At 36.5% G+C, this 25,216-nt stretch overlaps 3 protein-coding genes across 3 annotated transcripts; 1 reads left to right on the forward strand and 2 right to left on the reverse strand.

Moving 5' to 3' along the window:
* Nucleotides 1-7,895: 7,895 nt before the first annotated feature.
* On the forward strand, nucleotides 7,896-9,632 carry LOC121793565 (homeobox-leucine zipper protein HAT14-like). Its single transcript, XM_042191595.1, has 4 exons — nucleotides 7,896-8,327; nucleotides 8,430-8,731; nucleotides 8,825-8,904; nucleotides 9,023-9,632. Exons 1-4 carry the CDS (start codon nucleotides 8,051-8,053, stop codon nucleotides 9,285-9,287), a joined length of 924 nt encoding a protein of 307 aa, XP_042047529.1. The 5' UTR covers nucleotides 7,896-8,050; the 3' UTR covers nucleotides 9,288-9,632.
* Nucleotides 9,633-11,981: 2,349 nt separating this feature from the next.
* On the reverse strand, nucleotides 11,982-15,321 carry LOC121794340 (protein trichome birefringence-like). The gene is made up of 5 exons (XM_042192458.1): nucleotides 14,105-15,321; nucleotides 13,704-13,896; nucleotides 13,397-13,590; nucleotides 13,152-13,310; nucleotides 11,982-12,754 (listed from the first exon to the last, which is right to left on the reverse strand). Exons 1-5 carry the CDS (start codon nucleotides 15,055-15,057, stop codon nucleotides 12,400-12,402), a joined length of 1,854 nt encoding a protein of 617 aa, XP_042048392.1. The 5' UTR covers nucleotides 15,058-15,321; the 3' UTR covers nucleotides 11,982-12,399.
* Nucleotides 15,322-22,771: 7,450 nt separating this feature from the next.
* Nucleotides 22,772-25,013, reverse strand: LOC121797119 (activator of 90 kDa heat shock protein ATPase homolog). The gene is made up of 3 exons (XM_042195848.1): nucleotides 23,903-25,013; nucleotides 23,187-23,266; nucleotides 22,772-23,107 (listed from the first exon to the last, which is right to left on the reverse strand). Exons 1-3 carry the CDS (start codon nucleotides 24,794-24,796, stop codon nucleotides 23,014-23,016), a joined length of 1,068 nt encoding a protein of 355 aa, XP_042051782.1. The 5' UTR covers nucleotides 24,797-25,013; the 3' UTR covers nucleotides 22,772-23,013.
* Between the last annotated feature and the right edge of the window lie 203 nt (nucleotides 25,014-25,216).

Genomic DNA, 25,216 nt, shown 5'->3' on the forward strand with positions numbered 1-25,216 from the left:
CTTTGCCGAGGACTTCTGACACCCGATATGGAACTTCCCATGTGGGTTCGAGTTCGCCCAGCTTTTCTGCTCGGCTTACTTCGTTGTTTCTCAAGATGAGATCTCCCACTTGAAATTGCAGCTTTTTCACCCTTTGGTTATAATACCGGGCTACTTGCTCCTTGTACTTGGCTGCTTTTATGCAGGCCAATTCTCTTCTTTCTTCGGCCAGATGTAGTTCGGCTCTTAGTCCGTCACCATTCATTTCTGAGGAGAAATTGAGTTCGGGGACTGGATATGCCGATCTCAACCGGAATCACGGCTTCAGTGCCGTACACCATCGAGTTCGGCTCCGGTGTGACTTCGGTCATTTCGCCGGCCTCTGATTCCGGCTGCTGTGATTGCTATGCTTGATGGTGCCGAACTGATTGCTCGGCACTTTTAAGCGCAATCTGCGAACACACTTGCTCTTTTTCGATCACCTCGGATGACCGCTATCTCTCCTTTAGTGGAGAAGGTGTTCGGCGAGGATGCCTCTGATCGCTATGACCGGGCTTCTTTTTGTCTTCTCTAGATGAGCTGTCTAAAGACCGTTTTCGACGGTCTGCCTCATCGGCACGAGAAAACTTGTCCGCAATGTCCCACATCTCTTGAGCTGTTTGCGGACCGCACTCCACGAGCTTTCTGTAGAGAGCTCCGGGCAGGATTCCATTTTGGAATGCCGAAATGACAAGTAGATCATTGAGATTATCTACCTGTAGGCATTCCTTATGGAATCTCGTCAGGAAGTCGCTGATCTTTTCGTCGCGACCTTGACGTATAGAAAGCAGCTGAGCCGAAGTATTTCGGGCTTCCGCTTTCTGAAAGAACCTCCTGTGGAAAGCATCCATCAGATCTCGGTAGGATCTAATGCTGCCTTGAGGAAGGCTGTCGAACCACCTTCTGGCGTTCCCGATGAGCAGCTCGGGGAACAGCTTGCACATATGGACCTCATTGAGACCTTGGTTCGCCATATTATACTGATAGCGTCCCAGGAAGTCATGAGGATCCACGAGTCCGTCATAGGTTATCGACGGAGTTCGGTAGTTCTGTGGAAGGGGAGTTCGGGTAATATCGTCCGAGAACGGAGTCCTCAATGCTCCGTACATGGCGAACCCGACATTTCTTCGGTATGGAGGAGATGGAGTTCTCCTGTGATTCCGGTACCGAGGATTCTTTCTTCTGGAAGACATGACACTACTGCGGTAGTGACTGTCTCGTATGGAGGGAGAGGGAGAATCCGCCGTTTTTGTCCCCGGCTGCTTTTGGCTTTTTTGCAGGAAGGTTAAGAATTCCTCCTGCTTTTCCGCCAAAAACAGCTTGACAGCCTCGTTCAAATCGGGCTGCTGGGAAGACTCGGTGTGACGGCTTTTGGAGCGGCTTGTTCCTCCACCATGAGAACTGGTGGTGGATTTATCCCTAGGCTGTTTTCCCGACCTATGGGATGGATTGGCTTCCTCCTGGTTCTCACGGGCAGGAATACGGGTACTCTGCGATCTGGTATGCATTTTTTGGGTTGAAAAAATGGTCAAAAATTCGCTTTATCACAAATTTGGTTCTCTGTTTCCCACAGACGGCGCCAGTGATGATTCCGCGAATTTTTGATGATGATAAATGCTCGTAAAAATAAATTACGACACAGAGAATTTTACGTGGTTCGATTTACTGAGGTAAATCTACGTCCACGGGGAGAAATGGGGGCAGGTTTGTATTGCTTGATCTGCGAATTACAGCTTACAACACAGACTTGCTATATGATTATTTCTCTAGAGAGATTCTAACTCTTTTCTATCAGATCTAAGTTCTATTTATACATTGAACTAAGATCGTGGCTTACATCATCACTCTAGGTCGTGGAGGTCGTGTAGGTCATGGCCTAAGATCGTGGCCTGAGTTGACGCCACGTGGTAGTGGGTGTGTTGGAAGTTGTGGAAATCCTGCATGGGTCCACTAACTCCTTGTTCGGTCGAATACTGAGACCGAACTGCTTTGGTTGCCGATCTGAGAGTAGAGCTTGATGCCGACCTGAGAGCAGAGCTTGATTGGTTGGCTTTTACCGAGCTGTAGGCTGAGGCCGAACTCTTTGGTAATGCCGAACTCATACTCTTCCTTGGGCTTTGGGCTGATGGGCCGTCACTGCTGTTGGGCTTGTTTAGTTCGGTCGAATACTGAGACCGAACTGCTTTGGTTGCCGATCTGAGAGTAGAGCTTGATGCCGACCTGAGAGCAGAGCTTGATTGGTTGGCTTTTACCGAGCTGTAGGCTGAGGCCGAACTCTTTGGTAATGCCGAACTCCTCCGAACTCTTTGGTAATGCCGAACTCATACTCTTCCTTGGGCTTTGGGCTGATGGGCCGTCACTGCTGTTGGGCTTGTTTAGTTCGTACCCCATCAAACAATATTCATTATTCTTAATCTCTTTTTTTCTCGGAATATCTTTCCCGTATGTTCAAATAAAAATCTGATTTAGCCTTTGCTATGCGTAAGTATATGGAAAATAGTACACAGAATCGAATCGAATCGAATCGAAATAAAAATGATTGAATAATGCATTTTAAATTTAGAACAGTATAAATATGCAAAAATAAAAAAAACAAAGCAAAACCTATTTGAACTACTCTAGTTATCCTATTTTTAGTCTTCCAATCAAACGAATAAAGTAACGTAGAAGGGCCATAATTAGATTGGTTGCCTTTTTATTGGATACGGTTTTATGATCAGCAAATCTATCCTAACTGCGTCTTTATTCAAGTGTCATATAAATTAGTAAGTTTTAGAAGTATTTGGTAATCTAATTTAAGTCTAGCCTATCTACTTATACATAGTCTCTTAAACATAGAAATCATTTTCATTTTAGGCTGTTTCTTAAAAATAAAAATTCTTTATTTTAGGAAGGAGATCCCACAATCCATTAACTTTACTTTCATCACTTTTTCTCTTCTTATCTCTTACTTTGCGCATTTTTCTCTCCCCCTCTTACTTTATCAATTCTTCTCTTTTATTTTACCAATTATATATTAAAATCCGTATCATTTTAAAAAGTTTCTACTCTCTACGTCCCCAAAGAATATGCACTTTAGATTCGGTACGAGTTTTAATGCAAAATTAGTAAAGTAATTAAAGCGTTGTTAGTGGAGAATTGGTCCCACCTCTTAGAGAAAAAAAATTTAAAATTGAAAAGTGCATATTCTTGTGTGACGGATTAAAAAGGAAAGAGTGCATATTCTTGTAGGATGGTGAGAGTATTTTTTAAAGACGGAGGTAGTAAACACTTTGTACATAATGTACATAAATTTATAATGAGGTAATTCTAATTATAACCCTTAGCTTCTACTCCTAAAAACAAAGTTAAAACTAATTAAGTATGAATTTACCTATAGTAGTAAATCGTACTAATAGCTTATAGCCCCTAATATAAAAGTGATTCTTATCAATAACTGTTTTGTTTTCGACACTACATATTAAATTCGGGAAAATATTAGAAGTTTTCTAATTCGATCAGAGGTGGAGGGAGCAGAGATAAATGAGTAAATAAATAAATAAATAAATGAAAACAATACCACGTTGGAATAATAAAAGATGCTAAGCTTGTCTGGTTATGGAAAAAAACATATGGTTGGGAATTTGTTAAAATCGAATTTCATGTTAATCCGACCAAACTTACTTACACTTTCCAAAAGTGCGTGCTTTTGTTTAGATCGTGTTTCTTTGTATTCATTTATTTATTTTTCTTGTTCGGATGTTCCATTGATTTTCTTGACAAATACTCCTCAGTTTTTCTATTGTTGTATTACATTTTTTGAGTGATTTTGTTATAGTGGAATATTTTTTATCTATATATTCTCTTTTTATTTTTCTATTTTATTTTATTCTTTCTTTTCAGATAATAGTATAATTTTTTTAAATGCGTGCTCAGAAGAAATATCTATTACAAAGAGATGAAGGGAATACTATATCAAAAGTTAGCATACATATAGGTAATTTTACATTTCTTAATAATTTAAAGTTGATATAGACTAATTACAACGTTGTGAGTTAAATTTCTTTAACTAATAAATGGAAGAGTGGTGCTAAATGGCCATAATGTGGCTGGCCATAAACTGGTTTATTTATAAAAAAATCGAACCGATTCAGTATTAATTGTGTCCCCTAAAAGTCATCAAATGTTTTGGACGATCATACCCTTTAGTTTTACTCCAATTTTTAGTATCTATAAAACACCAATACTTCATTTTTGTATTTTATTGTGCATTTACTTCTAGTGAACGTGTCTTAACAGAAATAATACATCTATGTTCAACCAAGAGTTCCGGTTTGCTTCTCCCGACTTCGCCGGAAAATTGATCAGATCTGGCTCCAACCTCCTCTTCGCTCTCCTCCTTATTTCCGGTGACTCTCAACTCCCCTCCCTTTCTCCTAAAAAGCAAAAAGTGGCCAACTTAAAATTGAAGACAAGAAAATAAAAAATCTAATTTCAAGAAAATAAGAGATTTGATTAATAATGGTGGTGATAGCCGTCAATTAAGAGTAATGGCTGGAGGGATGGAGACGGTAAGTTGCATAGTGGCAGGGAATGAAGTGTCGGGAGGTGGGGATATCAATAATATATAAATAGTTAAATTTAAGTTATTTTTTTATTTTAAATGTTTGTATGAAAGTATCTAAAATAAATAAATTATGATAAAATTAAAACTTTAATTAAAACTAACTTTATATCTCCATTTTGCAAAAGTACATTGAAGAATTCTATTATTGGTAAAGGGTTATTTAGTAAAAGTACATAAACATTAAATATGTTTCTTGCCTATAATGACCATAATGCCCTATTATGGCCGGCCATAATATGGCCACATAGCTTTTCCCTAAATGAAATGTGGTGATAATGAGATAATTAATGATTTGTGTGAATATTGTCTTCTCTTTTTGGGTCAGATTAGGACATTCAGGAAAATATTGTTTGCGGCCAACTATCGATTGGGTTCAGAGTCAAATCATTTCAATTGCAGTCAATTAAATTTTCTCAAAGTGTGATGCCTTAAGTTTGACCAGATTATAATTTTTAGAGTGAAATTATTGGGAATTGTTTGATAATATAGTCAATCTTATGGAGATTATAGTCTATGGCAGCTGCTGTGTTGTAAGTTTTCAAACAGTAATAAAGAATAAAAAATTCAAACCATTTTTAAGTTGATAATAATTTCTAACAAAGAAAAATACCTACAAAAAAACATAATAACTTCGTTCCCTAAAAGATGTCTTACTTTTATTTTTAATTTGTTCTACTAAAGATGTTACTCCTATATTTCTATTTTTAGAAAAAAGTTCACTTTCATATTAATATAATTTTTTTTTCTCCACTTAATTAATTCACAAAACAAACTTTACTAAAATCTTGTGTCATCCAACAAGTGTGACATTTTTGTGGGACGAGGGGAGTATCTTTTAAAGGTACAAAAAGAGAAACACAATTAGGAAAATTTTATAAAAAAATTACGATTTAGGACACATAAGAAAGCATCTCCAAGTAGAAGACAAATTATCTTAATCTTTTGTTTTTCTGTAGGATGCTCCAATTTGGATCCCCTTATTTTATTATGACATCTACAATAAAGACATTTATTAAAGTGTTAGTGGTATAACTAAAAACACGTCAATAATTGCATTAAAATTGTTCAAAACCATTATTTTTTTATATTGAATTTAAAACCATAATTTTTTTTTTAAATAAGATGCCTACAAGTACATATCTGTTTACTATCACGATCTGAGAAACATAACTCATTTGTTAAACGCAATCACTAGAACAAACTTAAGTAGTAGTAGTATATTATAAGAGTGCTCAAGATGCAATCACATGTATTGATTTTTTTTGAAAAATAACTAAAATTGAGGGTAAAAAAAACACGTTATTCAGCTGAAAATACGACTTTCAACTTAACTCACTAAACATTAGCTTTTAAATTCATTCGCTAAAATAGAAGTGTCACACTTAATCCAGGACTGAGGAAATAAATCATTACTCTCTCCGTCCCCAAAGAATATAGACTTTGGGTTCAACACGGTTTTAATTCAAAATTGGTAAAGTAAAATAGTGTTATAGAGAAAAAATAATTAAAGTATTGTTGGTGGAAAATGGGTCATACCTCATTAGAGAGAAAAGTTTTTAAAATTGGAAAGTGCATATTCTTGTGGGACGGACTGAGTATAATTTATAATTTACATTTAGGCATCGTTTGATAGCAAGTTATGTTTCGACTAGACATGATACAAATAGTGATAGTTATCATAGTTTCGATTGGTTAATTTATCTTGATTGAGTGTTTGGTAGCTAAGAATAATTGTGAGTTATCATATTTAGATGTTTGGTACAACAAGTTACAAATAAAGATAAAAATTAGAGTTGTCGAAATTATCCTCATTAATTTAATTTAATGATTAATATATACCCATGTTGCCTTAATTTTGGATGGTTTTGGCAATTTGTAGACGATGAAAAATATCCAAGCATACCATTTGTTATTATATAAAATGCTAAAAATGGAGTACATAATAAATTTAATCATAACTTAAATATTTCATTTTTTTAATTTTATTATATAATTTAATGTATATGAAAAATATTCAAGCATATCATTTCTTATTACGTAAAAAATGCTAAAAATAAGAAATTAAATAATATTTGTTACTTTTATTTTTATTATATATCTTATGTAACTAAAAATACCCAAGCATACCATAATTTAGCATTTCTCATCATACATTAATTATATGAATAATTACGTAGTTTAATTTTTTTATGATATTATTGCATATCATTAAGTACATTAATTATTATTTGTTATATTGAAATATAATTAAAGTATGTATTTGTATAAAATATAGTGTATACAAATGGGTAGTTACATTGTTGCTTGAAATATAGGCTTTTAAGTGGGCTTTTTCCGGGCCAAATATAAAACACGGGTCATGCGGATTTGTAACATAGCTACCAAATACACAATTAAACCCGGATAAGTCCTTCTATCTAACTGTAACATAGCTACCAAACGGCCACTTAAGTGTGCTATTAAAGTAGGGAAATCTCAAAGAGAAAGAATCTTACAAATTTTAACAGCGTTTTATGATCTGGCGCTTGACATGAGTTGATTTGCTACAATTATTTGAACACTGATTTTAATTTATCAATATAGTATAAAAAAAATATACAAACTTAAGAAAGAAAATCGGTGCTCATTAACTAAATTAGTAGTCATAACATTATTAACTCTTTAAATGCTAAATAACCTATTTTCTTACTTTAATGTAAGCTAATTATAGTTATCAACGTGAACTTTTAATTATTGTACAATTATTTAACAACAATTAGTTATCACTTTAAATTTATATTCCGCCAGGCGCCAGCCGTGAATGGTCTCTTCTTAATTAACTTGTAGATTTGCCAAACCTATATACACATTATTCATCTACTTGTTTCTTTATCTTGGAAATCTGAAAACCATGATTTATAATATAACATAAAATATTATTCAATAAAAATACAAATTAAATACCCTTGGCGTATCATGACCTTTACACCTACCAAGGAAAAATACTCATATCATAAGCTTTACAGCTTGCCGAATGTTTGTCCCCAAGACTATGTACTATATTATACTAATTGAATATCATACTAATATTTTTCTTACATTACACAAAATCTACAATATAGTATTAATAAAAATGATTGCATTTGGCCAAAAGCCATTCACTGTTTTTTTTTTCATACAGAAGAAAAGCAAATAGGCCTGTGTTTGAACCAATGTTTCGATCAGTATATTTCGTTGGATTCACGTGCGATTGTCAACCCTAGTGTATATATATTTCTCTTTTATTCTTTTTCCACAAATACTAGTTCCCTTTTGATTGCATAAGCCAAATCATAATAAAAGCCATTTCTATTTGATCGCCTTTTAAATTGGCTCAGCCTCTTTCAGTTCCCATCATCTATTCTTCTCATTCCTTTAACTCTCACTCTCTCTCTCTCTGATCTATCTATGGAGTTAGCTTTGAGCTTGGGTGATACACCGAAGCCCTTTTCGTTTCTTGAAAAACCCCAGAAAATTCATAGCAAAGATTTAGGGTTCTGCATGTCTACCGGAAAAGTGAGTTCCGACGGCGGCGAGAAGAGTAATAAAAGCGACGAGAGCCGGTTCTCCGACGGTCCGATTTCATCAGATCCACCGGTTCAGCTAGATCTTCTCCCATTCTCTCCGGTTCAAAGAAGCCACCCCTCTTCAAACAAGCTTCCTTTCCCTTGGCTCAAAGATAAATGTAAATACTACTGTATGTGTGTGTGTGTGTGTGTGTGCGCTTTTCTGAATTTGTTCGGTCAATTAATCAATCAAAGCCTTCAATTTTTTTTTATTTCCACAGTGGGAGAGGGGGGAAGAAAAGGCGACGACGGCAGCGGAGATCATGAAACGACGGCGGCGGCGGTGTCATCTCCAAACAGCGCGGTGTCATCGTTTCAGGTGGATTTCTCCATGTTCCGAAGCGCGAGGGGGAAGAGAGACTTCGAGCAATTATCAGGCTTTAACAGCGAAGCAGAAGGCGATCGCGGCGGCGCAGGAAGCGACGATGAGGAAAACGGCTTGGCCAGAAAGAAACTCCGACTCACCAAAGACCAGTCCGCTTTCCTCGAAGAAAGCTTCAAAGAGCACAACACCCTCAACCCCGTATGTCTGTCTTTGTATATTTCATTTTTTCCTAGTAAGTATATTTTATGTAGTAATTTAAATTGATTGTGGTCTCAAAATATACATATGCAGAAGCAGAAGCTAGCACTAGCGAAACAATTGAATCTCCGAGCTCGGCAAGTTGAGGTGTGGTTCCAAAACAGAAGAGCAAGGTAGTAATGTTTGAGCCCTTCTTGGTGTGAAGAAGAAGAATAAAGCAAAGAGTTTCTTGAATCTCGTGAGTAAATTAAATGTGACAATAATTTGGTAACATTTATGATATTTTGGCAGGACCAAATTGAAACAGACAGAGGTAGATTGTGAGTATTTAAAAAGGTGTTGTGAGACGCTGACAGAAGAGAACAGGAGGTTGCAAAAAGAGCTCCAAGAATTAAGAGCTCTTAAAGCTTCTCAGCCATTTTACATGCAGCTCCCAGCCACCACCCTCACCATGTGTCCTTCCTGTGAAAGGGTTGTCACCACCACCGCCACCACCGCCACCACCGCCACCACCTCCACCTCCACCGCCGCCTTTTCACTCTCGCCACCTTCTTGATGATCAGTAGTTGGTAGTTGAAGACTAGCTAGCTAGGGATGATAGTTGATGATTAATTCATTTAAAAAAAACACGATTATGTTTCTAGTTTGTTTAATTGCTTTTTTGGGCCTTGAATTTTCTTTCTTGTGTATATATACGTGGGGTTTTTTTTAATTTAATTAAATATTTTCTTGTTTCTAATCATGGTTTTTCTGATTTGTAGCGCTAGCTTGACTATTAAAAATTTGGCAGCCCTCGTAATTTGACCGAGCGTGGGAAATGAGCTTTCTGATTTTATGGTTTAATACAAAAATTTTCTTTGTAATTGTAATGACTAATGACACATCTGGAAAATTTATTTAATTGCCTTCACGCGCCTTGTCTGAATGCTGGTTTATATAATACAGTAAGATTTTGAATATTGAGTTCGGATTACGTTGGTTGGTGGTGTCTTATACTACTATATGATGTCTTGTTGTCTTTTATTCATTAATGTAGGAGTATATAGATTTGAAAATGTCAAATTTGAACTGGAAATGAATTCGAGCATAAATTGATTGTTAGTGTATGTTTGAAATTGAAAACATTAACCGAATCTTGGATGACAAAAATATTCAGTCATCTGACGATTTTAATGTGACTTTTATAGAAATAAAAATGAATTTACTACTATTAGAGCTTTTAATTATGTTACTCAGAGAGAAATGTACTCCACTTGATTAATGAATTAACAAACTATGAAATGTTACGCAGTTAAGTGACTCAATTATGAGGCATGGTGATTTATTTGGCGTGAGAGAATATTATTTTCAAGAGTTTAATGGAGAAATGAATGATGATGATGATGATTATGATGAAGTGAAATGAGTGCTAACTAATGTTGTATGATTTCAATAATCACTAATCAAGCCATGACAATATGATGATAGTGTTATAATATTGCAATAAACAAACATATCATGAATTTGGGGTAGCCAATTAGTTAGACGATTTTCAATGTTTAAAAGTTCTCCAAATGAAAAACACAATTTTAAAACCGGAAAAATTTACAATATAATTTTCACATAAAACTAGTTATTTTCATGGTATATTGTGTTCATTCGTTCCATTTTGTTAACTCTCTGGTAAATTGCATTAAATTTACTTTTTTCTTTCAATATATGGGTAATTCTAATGAAATTGGACTGTAATAAATTCCATGTGGTAGCATGATAGCATCATTATTTCTCATTAAAAACAGTTAGAACTTGTTTGCTCACACATTATTTTCAGCAAAGAAATTCAAATTTCAAAAGGGTTTCCGCAGGTCTACTAAAATTATTATGTCACTCATGTATACAAGACAATTTTTTTTTGTAATAACAATTTGACGAGGTAATTAAGTCGAATATAAAGTACCGACACTTTATCTTATTCCAATATAATATTACATTATTGGATTAGATAATATGCACGTCATCTGTTTACAAGTTAGTACCAGTCGAAATAAACAAGAGAACAATTCATACATGATTTCATTTACACATAAAAATTTAGTACAAAGCCAAGAACTATATATTTTATCCTATATTGCAAATCAGTTATTCCTAAACGTGATGTGATCTTCTAAATATTCAACATAGCTCATTTAATAATTATGATTACGTGACTTGTTTGTGAAGGAAATATTGACACAACACATTAGGTCCTTAAAAATAAAATTAAAAAAAGTACATTGATTTGCATCAAATCATTTAATTACACCGCCAATAAAAATGTCAAATACTAGTTTTTTATGGAATGTATAATTGTCAACACACCATTTTTATGCCTTTTCGATTGTCAACTATTAATTGATACTCCTACTAGACTACTAGCTAGTTCTACTGTTTATTCGTATAAGATTAAATGAATAATCAACTATTTTTAATGTGGTTTACTATAAATTTAAATCGATTTGACCAATTTGATTACGGTACCCCTTGAATCTAGATAAATAACACTTTCATATGTAACTATTGTAGTATAATCAAACATTAAAATGTATGCTAAGGTGTAATTATTATTATTGAGTTACTGCCTTGATGCAGTCCAGACATCATATATACACATGTACTGATACCTTGACATTAATTATCGCTAACCTAAAGTTGTGTCTTACATAATACGAATGATTGCTCCATGGAAATGATTTTGTCTGTATTTATGTTATATAGTCAGAGATGTAGACAAATGCATCAACGTTGCAACAGGTTGACATCATTAATAAGTTCATTATTTTTATTTATATATTAATATTGTAGAGACATAATTGATGATATATTAGCCAATTAGTTATTGTGCACAATAGTTTAATGTATACAACCAAATGTGTGTATAGTTATGCATATACCAATTTATTCTTCCAAAAAATGTATACATAACTATACTATCCGATAATAGAAGCGAATGCACAAGTCATTTAGTGATGAATAACTATACTATACCAGTCATAGTATTTGTCAAACTGTGGAAAATTTCTAAAACAGTCAAACTATTTTATCGTTTATTTCTAATTTGTCTCTTACTCTATAATTTATTTATGCCCACTAAAACTACGGCATCTTCCACTTAAATTAAGCCAACTGTATGCAATTGATCTGATATTGAGTACTACTATTCTTTAATAATGTCATATACCATATTTTTTCGTTTAAAAAGTACACTCATCAATGAGTTAAGACAGCAAGTATCTAAAGTAAAGAAAGACAAATAATATAAAATGGTTAAGAATAGAATAATCATTGTACATTATTTCTGTAGCAAATGGGAAAGTATAAGCTTTAACCTGCCTCCCCACCATTTTCCGCATATAAACATACACTAGAGTAAGAATGTCTTCCTCCAAAAAGATACCAACTCCATCAATTTCATACAAACAACATATTTACCATGTGTATATGTATAATGTAACTGTTTATTCTCATCAAGTAAGCCATGAGAGGAGTGTAATGCACCTTTCTTTAGGCTCATCTCGCTGTTGTATTATCACAGCGCCCTCTTCATGTAACAATATTTACTGGACTTCATCGGGTGGGAACTCGTGCTCGTCTCCATAGACGACCACGAGGAGCTGGCTGTGGCTCTGATCCAGCGATTTCACGTGTTTTACTTACGACCTTTTCTGTTGTTGCCACTGTCTCTGTTTCACCAATAGTTCTGCATACAAGATCTCGTTCCAGGTATCGGGCACGCCTGGGAGGCACCAGTGGCTGCAGTCTTGAAAATGCAACGGCTTTATCTTCTCCTCATCGGACATGTGTTGTTTCCGGTATATCGATGGGTGGCCATCCTTGCGGTAATCTGTCATTCTGGTGACGTTCAGATAAGTAACTTGAGTTTTTTTCATCCCTTTCAACACCTTCTCCAAAACAGTCATCTTTGAGGGATATGGTGCGAGATAGGTATCGTTCTTTATTGGCTCCGTCTCGTGGTCACATTGCCCGCCAGAGTTCCACTGGCCACCACTGCAGCAAGATATTGTAATGAGACGGGACCATATACAACGAAAGATAAGTGGAAAATTGAAGTTTTAAAATGGCTCATCAAGCAGTATTGTGTAACACTTAATTTGATCTCATCTTAAGACATGATGTGTCATAAACAAGTATACAAAGCATAACTATAAATGGCTGAACAATATTGCAACAATATAGTGGTTGTGACAAACTTCGATCTAATCTTATAACGCGTTGTAACATACACAAAATTGCAAGAAAGCATATCATATCACTCACCAGCATTTGTCATTTTGCTGACTTATTTATTTCGAATCAAATCAATTAATTGAGACACATCATCATCAATCAACTCTCAAGCCAACAACTAAACTATTTCATCATCACTTGTAAGTTTGTATTGTACCTGAAATGAGATGCGGAATAGCCTCTGAAGAATACAAGTGATTTCTTGGGATTAACATTGGAATCTACCCATCTTCCCCAGGTCGTTAAAGCTTTGCGGAAAGCCTCATGAACATCAAGATCACTATACACATGGCTGCCTTCCTGATAATAGTCCTTCCTAAAACATTCAAGAATCATTTAGCACGTATTCGAATATTTACCAACGTAAAATCCACTACGATCAAAGTTACTACAGAAATTTACCCCAAGGAAGTTTTGTCGTGAGTCCACCAATGCCCTGTGTTAAACACAATGATATCTGCATCCTTATATTCACTGGCACCTCTGCTGAGTAAATCAAGTCGAAGAGTCTCCTTCTTCGCGCCATTCTTTCCAGTTACTTCCCATTCTTGAACCAAGAATGGAGACACAAAAAACTCCACTTTGCATTTGTAATCCTATGAAAGATCACAAAAGTTATTACAATATAACCGTGAACGAGATTAACTAGATCAAGACTAGAACACATTCTGTTGAAGATGAAACCAAGGATTTTGCTGTTGAAACTTACTTCAAACACAAAGGAATATGAAGCTTCTTCTCGAAAATGATGGCGACCGAATTCTTCATAAACCTTCTTCTTATCTTTCACGGAGTTCCTCAGTATGCAAATAAGGGATTCCCACATGTTCCTATTTAAAGAATCACCAACAAAAACTAATCTTTTTCCTCTCAACATCTCCAACATATGGCTTCCATCCAACCTAATTATTCAAAATCAGCAAAATTAGTTTGGATAAATCACTACAACAAATCGATCATACACCACAGCTTTCTATTCTCATATCATCAAACAACTCGAATTCGCAACTAATATCAATCAACTAAAAGCAAGAAAGTATACTCAAACAGAAAAAATGGAAAAAAGAACCTCATTTTTATCACAAATTAGAGTAAGAATCATCGATATACCTCGGAAGAGTGCAGCCCTTGGGCTTCCATTTGAGCTTGTAGTAGTCATTATCAGGTCTTCCATTGCGGAAACAGTTGAATTGCTCATCAATCAGAGCACAAGAACCAGGCTTGTACAGTGGATACGAGTCATCTTTCACCCAATTTCCATCAAACAAATCGCAATTCATCAAAGATTTAATCAAATCACCCGTCCCCTTCTCCTGAGCATTTGTGCTATTGTTCTGCTTCTTCATCAGAGAAGAAGTTAGATTCTTGGGCACACCCTTTTCCGCAATTCCCTTTTCACCATTTGCAGAGACGTTCTTGGCTCCGGATGAAGATTCCGGCGATGAATTAGCCTTGGTGTTAGCTAGGTCGGGAGATTTTGTGGCCGGAATTACGGTCTGATTTGGCTTCAAGACTCCAGCTTCATCTTGAATTTGAGTTTGATTTTGCTTCGAGGCTTCAACCTTATCTTGAATTTGAGTCTGATTTTGCGCCAAGACTTCAACTTTTTCTGGAATTTGAGTCTGATTTTGCTTCGAGACTTCACTTTCACGACTGGAAGTTTGATTCACTTGAGATTTCTCTGGTGAATTGGTGGAATTAGTTGGGTTAGAGACTTCGACTTGATGAGGTGGAAAATGGGTAGATCCGGCATTCTGGGGCAGTGTAGAATTCGGTGAGGAAGAATTTGGGAAAAAATAGCCATAAATTGAAGAGAAATGAGATTGATCTGAAGATGCATTAGTGGTGGAGGGGAGAGTGAAAATGTTAGTGAACCATGGGGAAGAGGAGGTTGAAGAAGGGGTAAAAGCAAGGAAAATGGTGAAGGCGATGAAGACAAAGACGAAGGCGTAAGCAAAACCGATGGTTTTTCTAGTTCTAATGATTGAGAATTGAGATTTGAACTCTGAGAATAAGTTGCCGCCATTAATGGGTGCGGGTGCGTACTTGGCTATATCTGCCATGCGTGTTTTTGTGCAATTTTCCCAGAAATTGAGTCACTATTCTTTCCAGAGAGAGTACTGTGTTCACTTGCGTGAAGACTCTTGACTCTTGTAATTGAGTGAGAGAGAGAGAAGTGGAGAAGAAAGAAGTCGGTTGTGAGGACTCTTTTAGATAGCGTGCTGTCTCTCAGTCTCTGTGCAATGTGTGTGTGAGAGGGAGAAGATAATGTGGTGAGGACTGTTGTCTCTTTGTGAGTGTGTTTCAATGCGCGAGAGAGAGGAACAAGGCCGTCAATGAGTGTCATGTAAAACCAATAAAATTAAAAATTCATTACAGTCTATGATTAACATTAAGTTATGTGACTCTGTAACTGTAACTAACTTCAGATGCATCAGCAACAGTAAGACGTGGAGAAAATAACGGACAATTTTACTCATACAAAAATTATAAATATACTTTTGAATGTTCTATTCTAATCCACTACTACATTTTGTAAAACTCCATATCATGGAATTTTATATTAATTTGTAATGATGAGATCTGACCAAATACCATGTTTAATAATGCACAAAAAAATAGAAATTGTTTTACATTAATTTAAATTCTATACGGAAATGAATATAGAGCCAAACCAAAATAAGCACACTTTCTCTCCCCAAAACAGAGGTTAATTGCAGAATTGCCACCACCGTCAGGCTAGCTCTTTGACAACTCACCGCTACGATTCGTCCACGTGTACGTGTGACCCCCTGTCGCATTCCATGGAATCTCTGCTCACCCTGTCCCGTGTCATTAAATTCTCATTAAAAAAATAATAAAAAATATTTATATACAGTTGGAAATTTCAATGGAAATCAATGCATGGCTGAATAGTTAGTACTTTATCTATCTACCGTACATGTTGCCTAATACTTTTCCAAAATACTCAAATAGAAATACAAATTAATACTGTATTTCTACTTCAATTTCGAATTATTGATATTGATCATTTAATACTCCTAGAATGGAAATACAAATTAATACTGTATTTCTACTTCTATTTCCAATTATTGATATTGATCATTCAACACTGATAGAAATAAGGGGCGGATCCACGGGGCAAATGCCCCTCCTTAAATATTTTAACATATGTTATTTTCTGATTCAATTTTGCAAATTTTTTGATTTTTTTTTAGATTTGGTCTTTCTCAAATTTTCCTAACATAAAATTTGCCCTTTATATTTCTAGATCTGCCTGTGTGTAGAAAGTTGGGTAGGAATTGTTTATTTGAAATGTTTTGACTAGTCCAGCTCTGCTTAATAATTTAAGGTTAGGAATTTAAGTGGATAGTTGAATAATACAGTACAGAATTTAAATAATTGATGAGAGACTATAAAGAGAGAAGGGGGGATAATAAGTAAAGGAAGGGTGATTAAAGTGAATTAGGTATGCCGTATTAGGTATACTTTTTTGTCATGGGGTGTGAGGGGAATCATTAATGTCTTTTTATTTCATACCAAAACATAAACAAAATGTAAAGTAATTAGAAAAAAAGAGTCATTAGCCTTTACCATTGTATTGACGTAACACGTGTTCTACTCCGTACATACGAAGGTGAAAAAGAAAATATTAGCACCAACAACTCGTACACTAAATTGTTGGAGTGTCCACAATGGTGGCCTTCAAAGGTCACCGTTTGTGGCCCGGCCACCAATTGTGGCTCCCATGTAACCTTTGTAATGGCAAATGTAAAAAAGTCAATACAAATTAAAAGGGCCACCAAATGTGGCCCTCTAAAATGTTAATTTTTTTTTGCTTTTTTTTAATGTTATTAAATTTTAGTAGATTAATAATTTAGATAATAAAAATAATTTAATAAAGAGAGAAGTAGAGACAAATTTTCGTCGTACTATTAATAGGGGAAAATTCTACAACGAAAATATTTTAAAAACACAACATAATAATAAAAAGAAAAAAACGCCACCGCTTCCTACTCGGTGGCGTCATCGGAATCCGGCACATCTTCTTCACCTCCTCCACCGCCGCCGACACCGGCCCCACTGCCGCTTGCTTCGCCCGTCGCCGACCCATCGGAGAAGCCCAACTTCGACCTCAACCTAAGAATGAGGTCGTAGTACATCATCTTGGTGATAGGGTCCGTCGACTTCTCGTACAAGGACAAGTTATCCTGGAGTTGCTTCATCATATGCACCTCCAGTGTTTGAGTCAACGCTGCGGTCGGTGTTGAAGGGTGCGGTGTCGCCACGTTCGCCCGAGAGACTTGGGAAGCGGATCTAGCTTCCCGGATGGCGGATTGTTGGCCCTGCTGGCGCTGGCGCCTCGACATTGTCGAGGGGGGCTCATCCCTCACATCGTCATTCAGGTCGAATGCACGTGAGTCGGTACCACTGCTGTACGTGCCGTCGGCCCCGATTTGTGTCCGCTTCCCAGTAGGACCGGTCTCATCGTCGCAGATCGCCTTGAATTGAGGGGAGTCTCGGAGAAGCATGTATTCATTCCAGTAGGTGAACTTGGGCCAGCTTCACAGCAAATGTCGGTCTGATCCGTGCCGATGACCGGATTCGTCGTGACCGCCTCCCAAGCCCGCGCAACAGCGAGGGATTCGTCGTCGTTGAACTCGCCGCCACGCCGATCACCACCGCCTCGGCCACCGCCGGCTCTCTGTCTCCACCTCGCCCGCCGCCGGAGGGCCCATGCTCTCTGCCGCCTCGCCCCCCACCGCCTCGCCTTCCGCCGCCGCCTCGCCTCCCACTCCCACCGCCGCCACCTCGCCCCCCACCACCGCCGGTTCAGCGACCCCCGGTGGGGGCCTCCATCTCCACACTACCGGATGTCGGGGTCTCCAGTGTACCCATCAACTGTTCCCATGTGAATCTATCAGATTCACACAGAGGAGACGGGGAGTATTGGAATTTGGAGGATTGGAATTGGGAGGATTGGAATTGCTGGGATGGGTTGTTGATCGCGTCCATATTCGGTCGGTAGTCCCCGAACCCCGATGGTTGGTGAACCAAGTTCCTCTGCTGGGATGGCTGGACCCGGAATTGGGGCGAGTGCGGACTCCACGTCTGATTGGGGAAGTTGTCGTATCCCGAGTCTCCATACCCCGGGGAATTACCATTTCCACCTTGCATTTTTTGTAGTGTTTGAGAGTGTAAAATGAAGGGATTTGAAGTGTAGAATTAAGTGAAAAAATGGAAATGAGAGTGTATATTTATAAAAAAATTTCGAAAAAAAAAAAATTTATATTCCGCGGCCCAGCCGCGATTCGCGACGCTTGCAATGGGAGGGCCGCGGCTCACACGGCTCAGCCGCGTGAAGGCCGCGGCCGTGGCTCAGCCACGCTTCTCGCCTCTCCGCCCCGGCTCTCGGCCTTTGCAATGGGGGGCCGCGCGCCGAGCCGCGGGCCGCGGCTCCCACATTGTGGACACCCTTAATGATAAAAAAGAAATTAACGTAAAAAACGATTTTACCATACAATTAAACTTTGGTTTTTTTTTCTAAATAAAAATTACAATTCGACATAGTAGCTTTAGATATTGCCACTATCATGTTAATTTATTTAACAAACATTAAAAATACTTATTTCCGCCCAAATGTCATTATTATTTGTTGTTTCGTTATTTTTCAGATAAATAAATCTCTATTTATTGGCTTTAAGCATATGTTTAGCTTTGGACTAGCAATAGCTCGGTCAAAAACTCCTCATACCACATCGTCATGTAGTCAAACAACAACCTAGCAATAGGCTAGCCGGGCAGAGATCCTCTGTTGTTCCTCAAATCACAGCAAATGGTGTTGTGCCAAAAACGCAAGGTGATTCATTTCTTTTCATTTTATTATAATGTTTTGTTTTATTACATTCCAAAATATTTTATAAAAAATATATCATCTAAACGCAAAAACACATGCATAATATTTTACATGATAATTAAATTTTTTAAATATGTTAATTTATGAATCTATTCATTTTTATAAAATATTTTGGTATTTAAATGAACATTCATAGCCATAAGACCCATAATAAAACAAAAACATTATAAATAAAATGAAAAGAAATGAATCACCTTGCGTTTCATTCACTAATTCTTGCGTTTTTGGCACATCACCATTTGCTGTGATTTGAGGAACAGCAGAGGATCTGCTCTAGCCACCTCGAGAAAAAAATAAATGAAAAACAACAACAATGAAAAAAAATTGGAGAAAAAAATTGAAATGGGAATATAAAAAATAAAAATAAAATTTTAAATCGGCTAGCCGCGCTCGTCCACACCCTAGCTCTAGGGCGTTTTTTTTCGACCTCTCAATTAGCCTACCGCAGTAGTGGACCAGCCGAGTGCCTAGCCGCTCGCCGACTGCTAGGGCGCCGGCCAGTCCGCTATTATGGATGCTCAACTGCAAAGTTTATAGTAGTACTCCATAATTTAAATTTTTGCTTGGTTTTGTCACAAAGAATGCATTATGTACAGTTGGAATTTGATGGTAAAGCTGTTCTTTTTTATAAAATAATCCATACATGTGCTGCTTATGAACATATAATTCGTTTCTCCTTTTAATAATGAAACGTTTTGTTAGTACGTTATTTATCTACTTGTAGTCCTTATTATTAGAATATTTAAATTTAGTCGTCTTCATAAAATTTAATTAGGAAATAACAATAAATTATCGGGAAAAAAAAAAGGAAAATGTTGGTGTAAACTGTAAAGTGGCTTTTCAATCAGTCTACCGATAATGCTACATTAATTGAAGGGTCCATTACAGCAATGATCAATAAAACAATCAAGATGGCACAAATTCAAATTAATAATTGGTCCGGTTTTTATTATTTATATATTTACAATCTTTGAAAAAAATCCAATGCAGACTCTGGCCTGCTTAGAGTTTGTTATTTATTCCAAAATACTAAATATCCATTTGGCTTCAACATAAATGCTCTATTTGAAAATTTTCATTGGAGCAGAAAACAAATGTCACATTCACATAGTATAAAATTGGTAAAGGAGTAAATAATAAGGGAAACATTGTGCCAAATGCCAATCTCTCTAAATAGTAGTACTATCAATTAACCAATGTTGTGCTTTTTTTTTCTGTACGAAATACAAGTAAGATGCGATCAGGATTCAATTTCAGGCTAAATAAATGTATTCGATTTTCGAATAAAGAGATTGTGAAAATTCAGAAATTTATAAGTATTATTCATGTATATGAGGGAGAAATAAATTAAAAGTAACATATATTTTCAAAGATGTGTAGGATTGAGACAGTGACTATAGATGAACCAGCAAAAACTGGGCCCAATTTCATAAATTGGCACTTGACATTTTTTTCCCACTATCTAATCCAACCACTTTATTCCACCGACCCACATTTTGATTTTGTGATATGCTTATTATGCCTTCATGATCAAAATATAAAGTATGTCTAATTTACTTTCTTATTAACCAAATCCATATTCGAATTTAAATTGTACAAAATGAACATTCATCACCTAAACATGCAACTTATAAATATTTGAAATCTCAGGATTCAAATTTTTAATTATTTAAAAGAAATCTTGCATGCAAAGATAATCTTAAACCTAGGCGACTTGGTCTAAGTCAATAATTCAACTGAATATATTAATTAAAGAAATATCATGTTTTTTCCTGAAGAGTAGCATGTAGTTATAGGTAGAGATTACACTAATAAGTCTATTTATAAAACAACTCGAAGAATTTGATTTGTACTATTATATACTACAAAAGAGAAATGATCCGAACATGGTGAAAGGTACATGCATTGGCCAGGTAAATTTTCCATATAATGTTGCAAAAGGGAGGGAAAAGGCCCATTACTAGATTCATATTTGTGTTGGACTAGATTGGGCTGATAAATTTCGAGTTTAATTCACACAAATTTAATAAGAGTAAGACCTATGGAAGTTCAAACTTCAAACTGAATCGCCTATGGATAAACTTAAATAATTTAGTACTAATACACAAGGCTTGAGCAAAAATCAGTATGTCATCGCGTATTGTAATCATTAATGTCTGTGCTATTTCTATCATACTCCCTCCAGTCCCTAAACATTTAAAATAACAAAAATTTTAATACACGGTTGGTAAAGTAAGAGAGTGATAAAACGAAAAAAAGTGATTAGAAAATTGTTAGTAGAAAATAAAATTAGAGAGAGAAAAAAAGTTTCCTTAAATTTGTTCTATTTTTAAGGAACATCCTAAAATAGCAAATGTGGTCTATTTTTAAGGAGCGGATATAAGTGTGACAAATCATGCGTGTTGGGTCGTTATCGGATCAACATGTTAATGACCCAACCCAATAAGGACAAACATGACTTGTTAAGAAAATCCTAAACCCGAACACGAACCCGACCTGCTACCCCTAAACCCGAACCCGACACGAACCACCTTGGATCAACACGGCACGATAACAACATGTATATGACACGACACTATAACAACACGACATGATAACACGGTTAAAACCTGATAACACGATCGATGAGAACTTGATAACAACTATTCTTGATTAACTAAAGTTATAAAAACCTTGAATCTGATCAGTAAGATCCTAATTAAAAACCCAAAATCTGATTACACAATCTGATCAAATGAACAATAACATCAATAGATTCATAGCAACAAAATCCAATAAAAAAATATAATTTTTAAAATACTAAAAATTAATAATATTATAATATTACTCCCTCCGTCCCCAAAGATTATGCACTTTGGTTCGGCACGGGTTTTAATGCAAAATTATTAAAATAAGAGAGATGTAGAGAGAAAAAATAATTAAAGTATAGTTAGTAGAGAATGAGTCTCACCTCATTAGAGAGAAAAGAGTTTTCAAAATTGAAAAGTGCATATTTTGTGGGACGGACCAAAAAGGAAATAATGCATATTCTTGTGGAACAGATGGAGTATTTCTTAACGGGTAACACGAACCGACACGAAACGATACGAAATTTTCGTGTTCATAACGAGTCGACCCGATAAGGACACGAACCCAAAAAGCTTTGATCCAAACTCATTAGTTTCATGCAAATTCGTGTCAGGTTATCTTGTCGTGCCAAAAATTATCAGCCCTAAACGGATAGAGTATTTAAAAATAATTAAAAAAAATATCTTTCTTTTTTGGAAGATTGTCTTAATAAAGTTTCAAATGAACAAGTTTCAAAAGTATCTAAGATAATTTAAATAAAATGTTTGAAAACTTCATAATTTTAATAAACTATATAAATTTAATTTTAATGAACGAACTAATTTAAGCTTAAATTAAGCTTCGGTAAATTAATAAATCATACTCCTAAATACTAGTAGTATGATTTAAATGGATAAATTAATTATATTCATACTGATTAATTAAAATCAAATCGAGAGTACTCAATAAAAACTTGCTTTATTATTGTGAAGCAGATTTTAATTAACTACTACTGATTAATTAATTGTTTATGAAAATTCGTTAGGGTTACCTCCACCCTTTGCCTCCCATATATGTGCTTCCATTTTTAATTTTGTGTTAAGACACTAACTTAAAGGGTTGATTTTGAACGGAAACCCTGGTGAAGAAATTGCCAACCATTCAGGTTAGACCTAATTGAAAATATGATTTGTGTTGTATTGGTGTTATGGGATTGTTAAAAAAGAGGTGTTGATGGGGAGATGAAGTTATAGGAGTAAACCAAATTACAAATTTCGAACAAGTAATAATGCTTGTAGATGTAGGCCATGTAATGATGTAAATACCTGTTTCCATAAAATGAATCCTTAATAATTTAGCAGTGCCAAGATGAGTGCTACAAACTAGACAATAGCAGCAGCGGGACTGGACCAAACATCAAAATTACATTCTGATCAAACACTTCTTCGTCAAATTTCATCAATCAATGATCAGTTTGATTAATCTCACATCCTGGTTTGTAAATGAAAAAACACAACATACTTTTGTTTCACAATTGTCTCAAAGCAAACATATTCTAGATGCCGAATCCAAAAACAGCCCGTATTTTGTGGAAGATGAGATCCCTCCATCCTCTCTCTGTGTTTTCAACCACGGTGGCATTGCCATACCTGCATCAACAAACCTTAAGAGATGGAAATGCAGCAGCCAACAGAAATACTATTTCTATCAATCACTCGAGAAACTAACCGGTCTTCCACTGGTACATCGGTGTGAGTGAGCTTGACGACAGTAGTCCCAGATTCAGGCTCATCGAAAGCAAGACGTACCTACATTGATGAGCAAATCGCTTATCAGAGAGAGAACAAAGTTCCGGAGAAATAAAGTTTATAAGATCAGACTCCAGTCTGTCAAACAACATCATGGAATCAAGATATATGAAAATAGCTGATTATCATCTATATATCACCACTTGCTCATACAATGTGCCTGTGCAGTGTATCAAGAAAAACAAAAACTTCCAATTTGCATACTATAATAAGGATTGATATAAATTATCTCATGAAGCATCCAAATATCATTAGTACTAACTAGACGAGAGACCTCCTAACTCTCCTATAAACAATGCCAGTTCATTTTCTGGTGCCTGTGTACATCATACCTATCAAAATCTACGTAGTAAGCTTCAAAATCAGCTTCTACTTCCCACAGTTTTTATAAGTAGCCTAACGCAAACACACTTCCTCATTAAAACACAAGAACATTGGCAATTTGACCAAATAAACCGTAAACTATGCAGATCCTTTAAATTTCTAAACAAGATTCAACAGAACTAAACTAGCATTCACAGCTGCAGAAAGATACAAGCAAAACACACACACGTAATCCACAGTTGCTAGTAAAAGATAATCATCAGTCACAAATCACCAAGTGTGGAAGAGATTCAAGGTTTTTCTGTGCTATACCGTGGATGTAATGCCATCAGGCCAGCTCCCAAATCTCCATTGCTGAACAATGAGCTTCCCTTCCTGCAACTCGAGGTTCTTCCCTGTCACTGATCCATCAAAAATACTGAACTCTCCACCCACCTCCTTACTGATCCTCGCATTGCTCTGCGTAAACCCTCTCCACCTATTCTCATCCATTAAAATCTCAAACAAATCCCTCGCTCGACAGCTGAACTTCTCGCTCATCGTTACCGTCTTAAACCCCTCCTTCCTCTTCTCCACCTTCTTCTTCACCTCCTTCACGGCGGCACCCGCAGCCACAGCCGCCGCGTTATTACTCGCAGCAGCAGCAGACTCAGAGCCTGGTTTCTTCACGGAGACTTTCTTCACTTCCAAATCCTCCTTAGCAGGCCCCCCTTTGGCCATTGCGTCGACGTATGCCCTAATTTGCGCAAACACAAAAGGTTTCCCCTTCGCAACAAACGCTTCCTTGAGCGTTTTCCCAATCGGCCCATCGTCTTTGATAGTGATTCTCACATCCGGATCCTCGCCGGCGTTCTCGTCGGAGATGTAGGGAACTTCGACAGAACCCTCGGTTTTCAAAATCGATTTCCCATCGGCATCTTTGGCCTCCGCATCGTAGGAGACAACCAAATTCAACTCGTAGCCGGGAATTATCTTCCCCTTGCGAACATTGACGTAGGCCTCTCCGTCGAGCTTCTCGACCTTGTTGATCTTGATGTGGAGATTGCCCTCGCCGTAGAGGATGGGCTTGCCGCACAGAAGGTGCTCGAGGAATTTCCTAGACCAGTCGAGGCAATTGGTTTCGGCCCAGTGCCAATTGTGGACGTTGGTGCCGTCGGTGCGGTCTTCGACGATCCAGCGCTTGTCCCCTTCGCCTAATCTCGCCATTGTTAACTAAATTGAGATACGGATTGTAGAGAGAGATGTGTGAGTGAGAGCGAGTGTTGATTTAGGCGTGCAACGGCGGGTGTGTGGTGAGGAGATGAATTTATACAAAGATTTGTGAATAGAAGGGTCTGGATTCATGTGAACAATTCCATTTCTTTCTGGCGGAAATTCTGCTCTTAGAATGATCTAGAAGGAGTAAGTAACCTAGCTATGCATTGTACTCGAATTACATATTCTTTTGTTATAAACTTATAAGTGATTAAAGCTGACTTTCCATGTTTGAATGATTATATATTACTGTATTATTTTTTATAGTCTCGATTGACAATTTTAATCCATCCGTCCTTAGGAGTCTAAGTACATTTTTATCATAAATGGCAGGTTAACTCACTTTCCGTAACTCTTTCTTCTCACATTTTA

This window comes from Salvia splendens, chromosome 3 (genome assembly GCF_004379255.2).
Source record: "Salvia splendens isolate huo1 chromosome 3, SspV2, whole genome shotgun sequence".
NCBI classification, from domain to species: domain Eukaryota; kingdom Viridiplantae; phylum Streptophyta; class Magnoliopsida; order Lamiales; family Lamiaceae; genus Salvia; species Salvia splendens.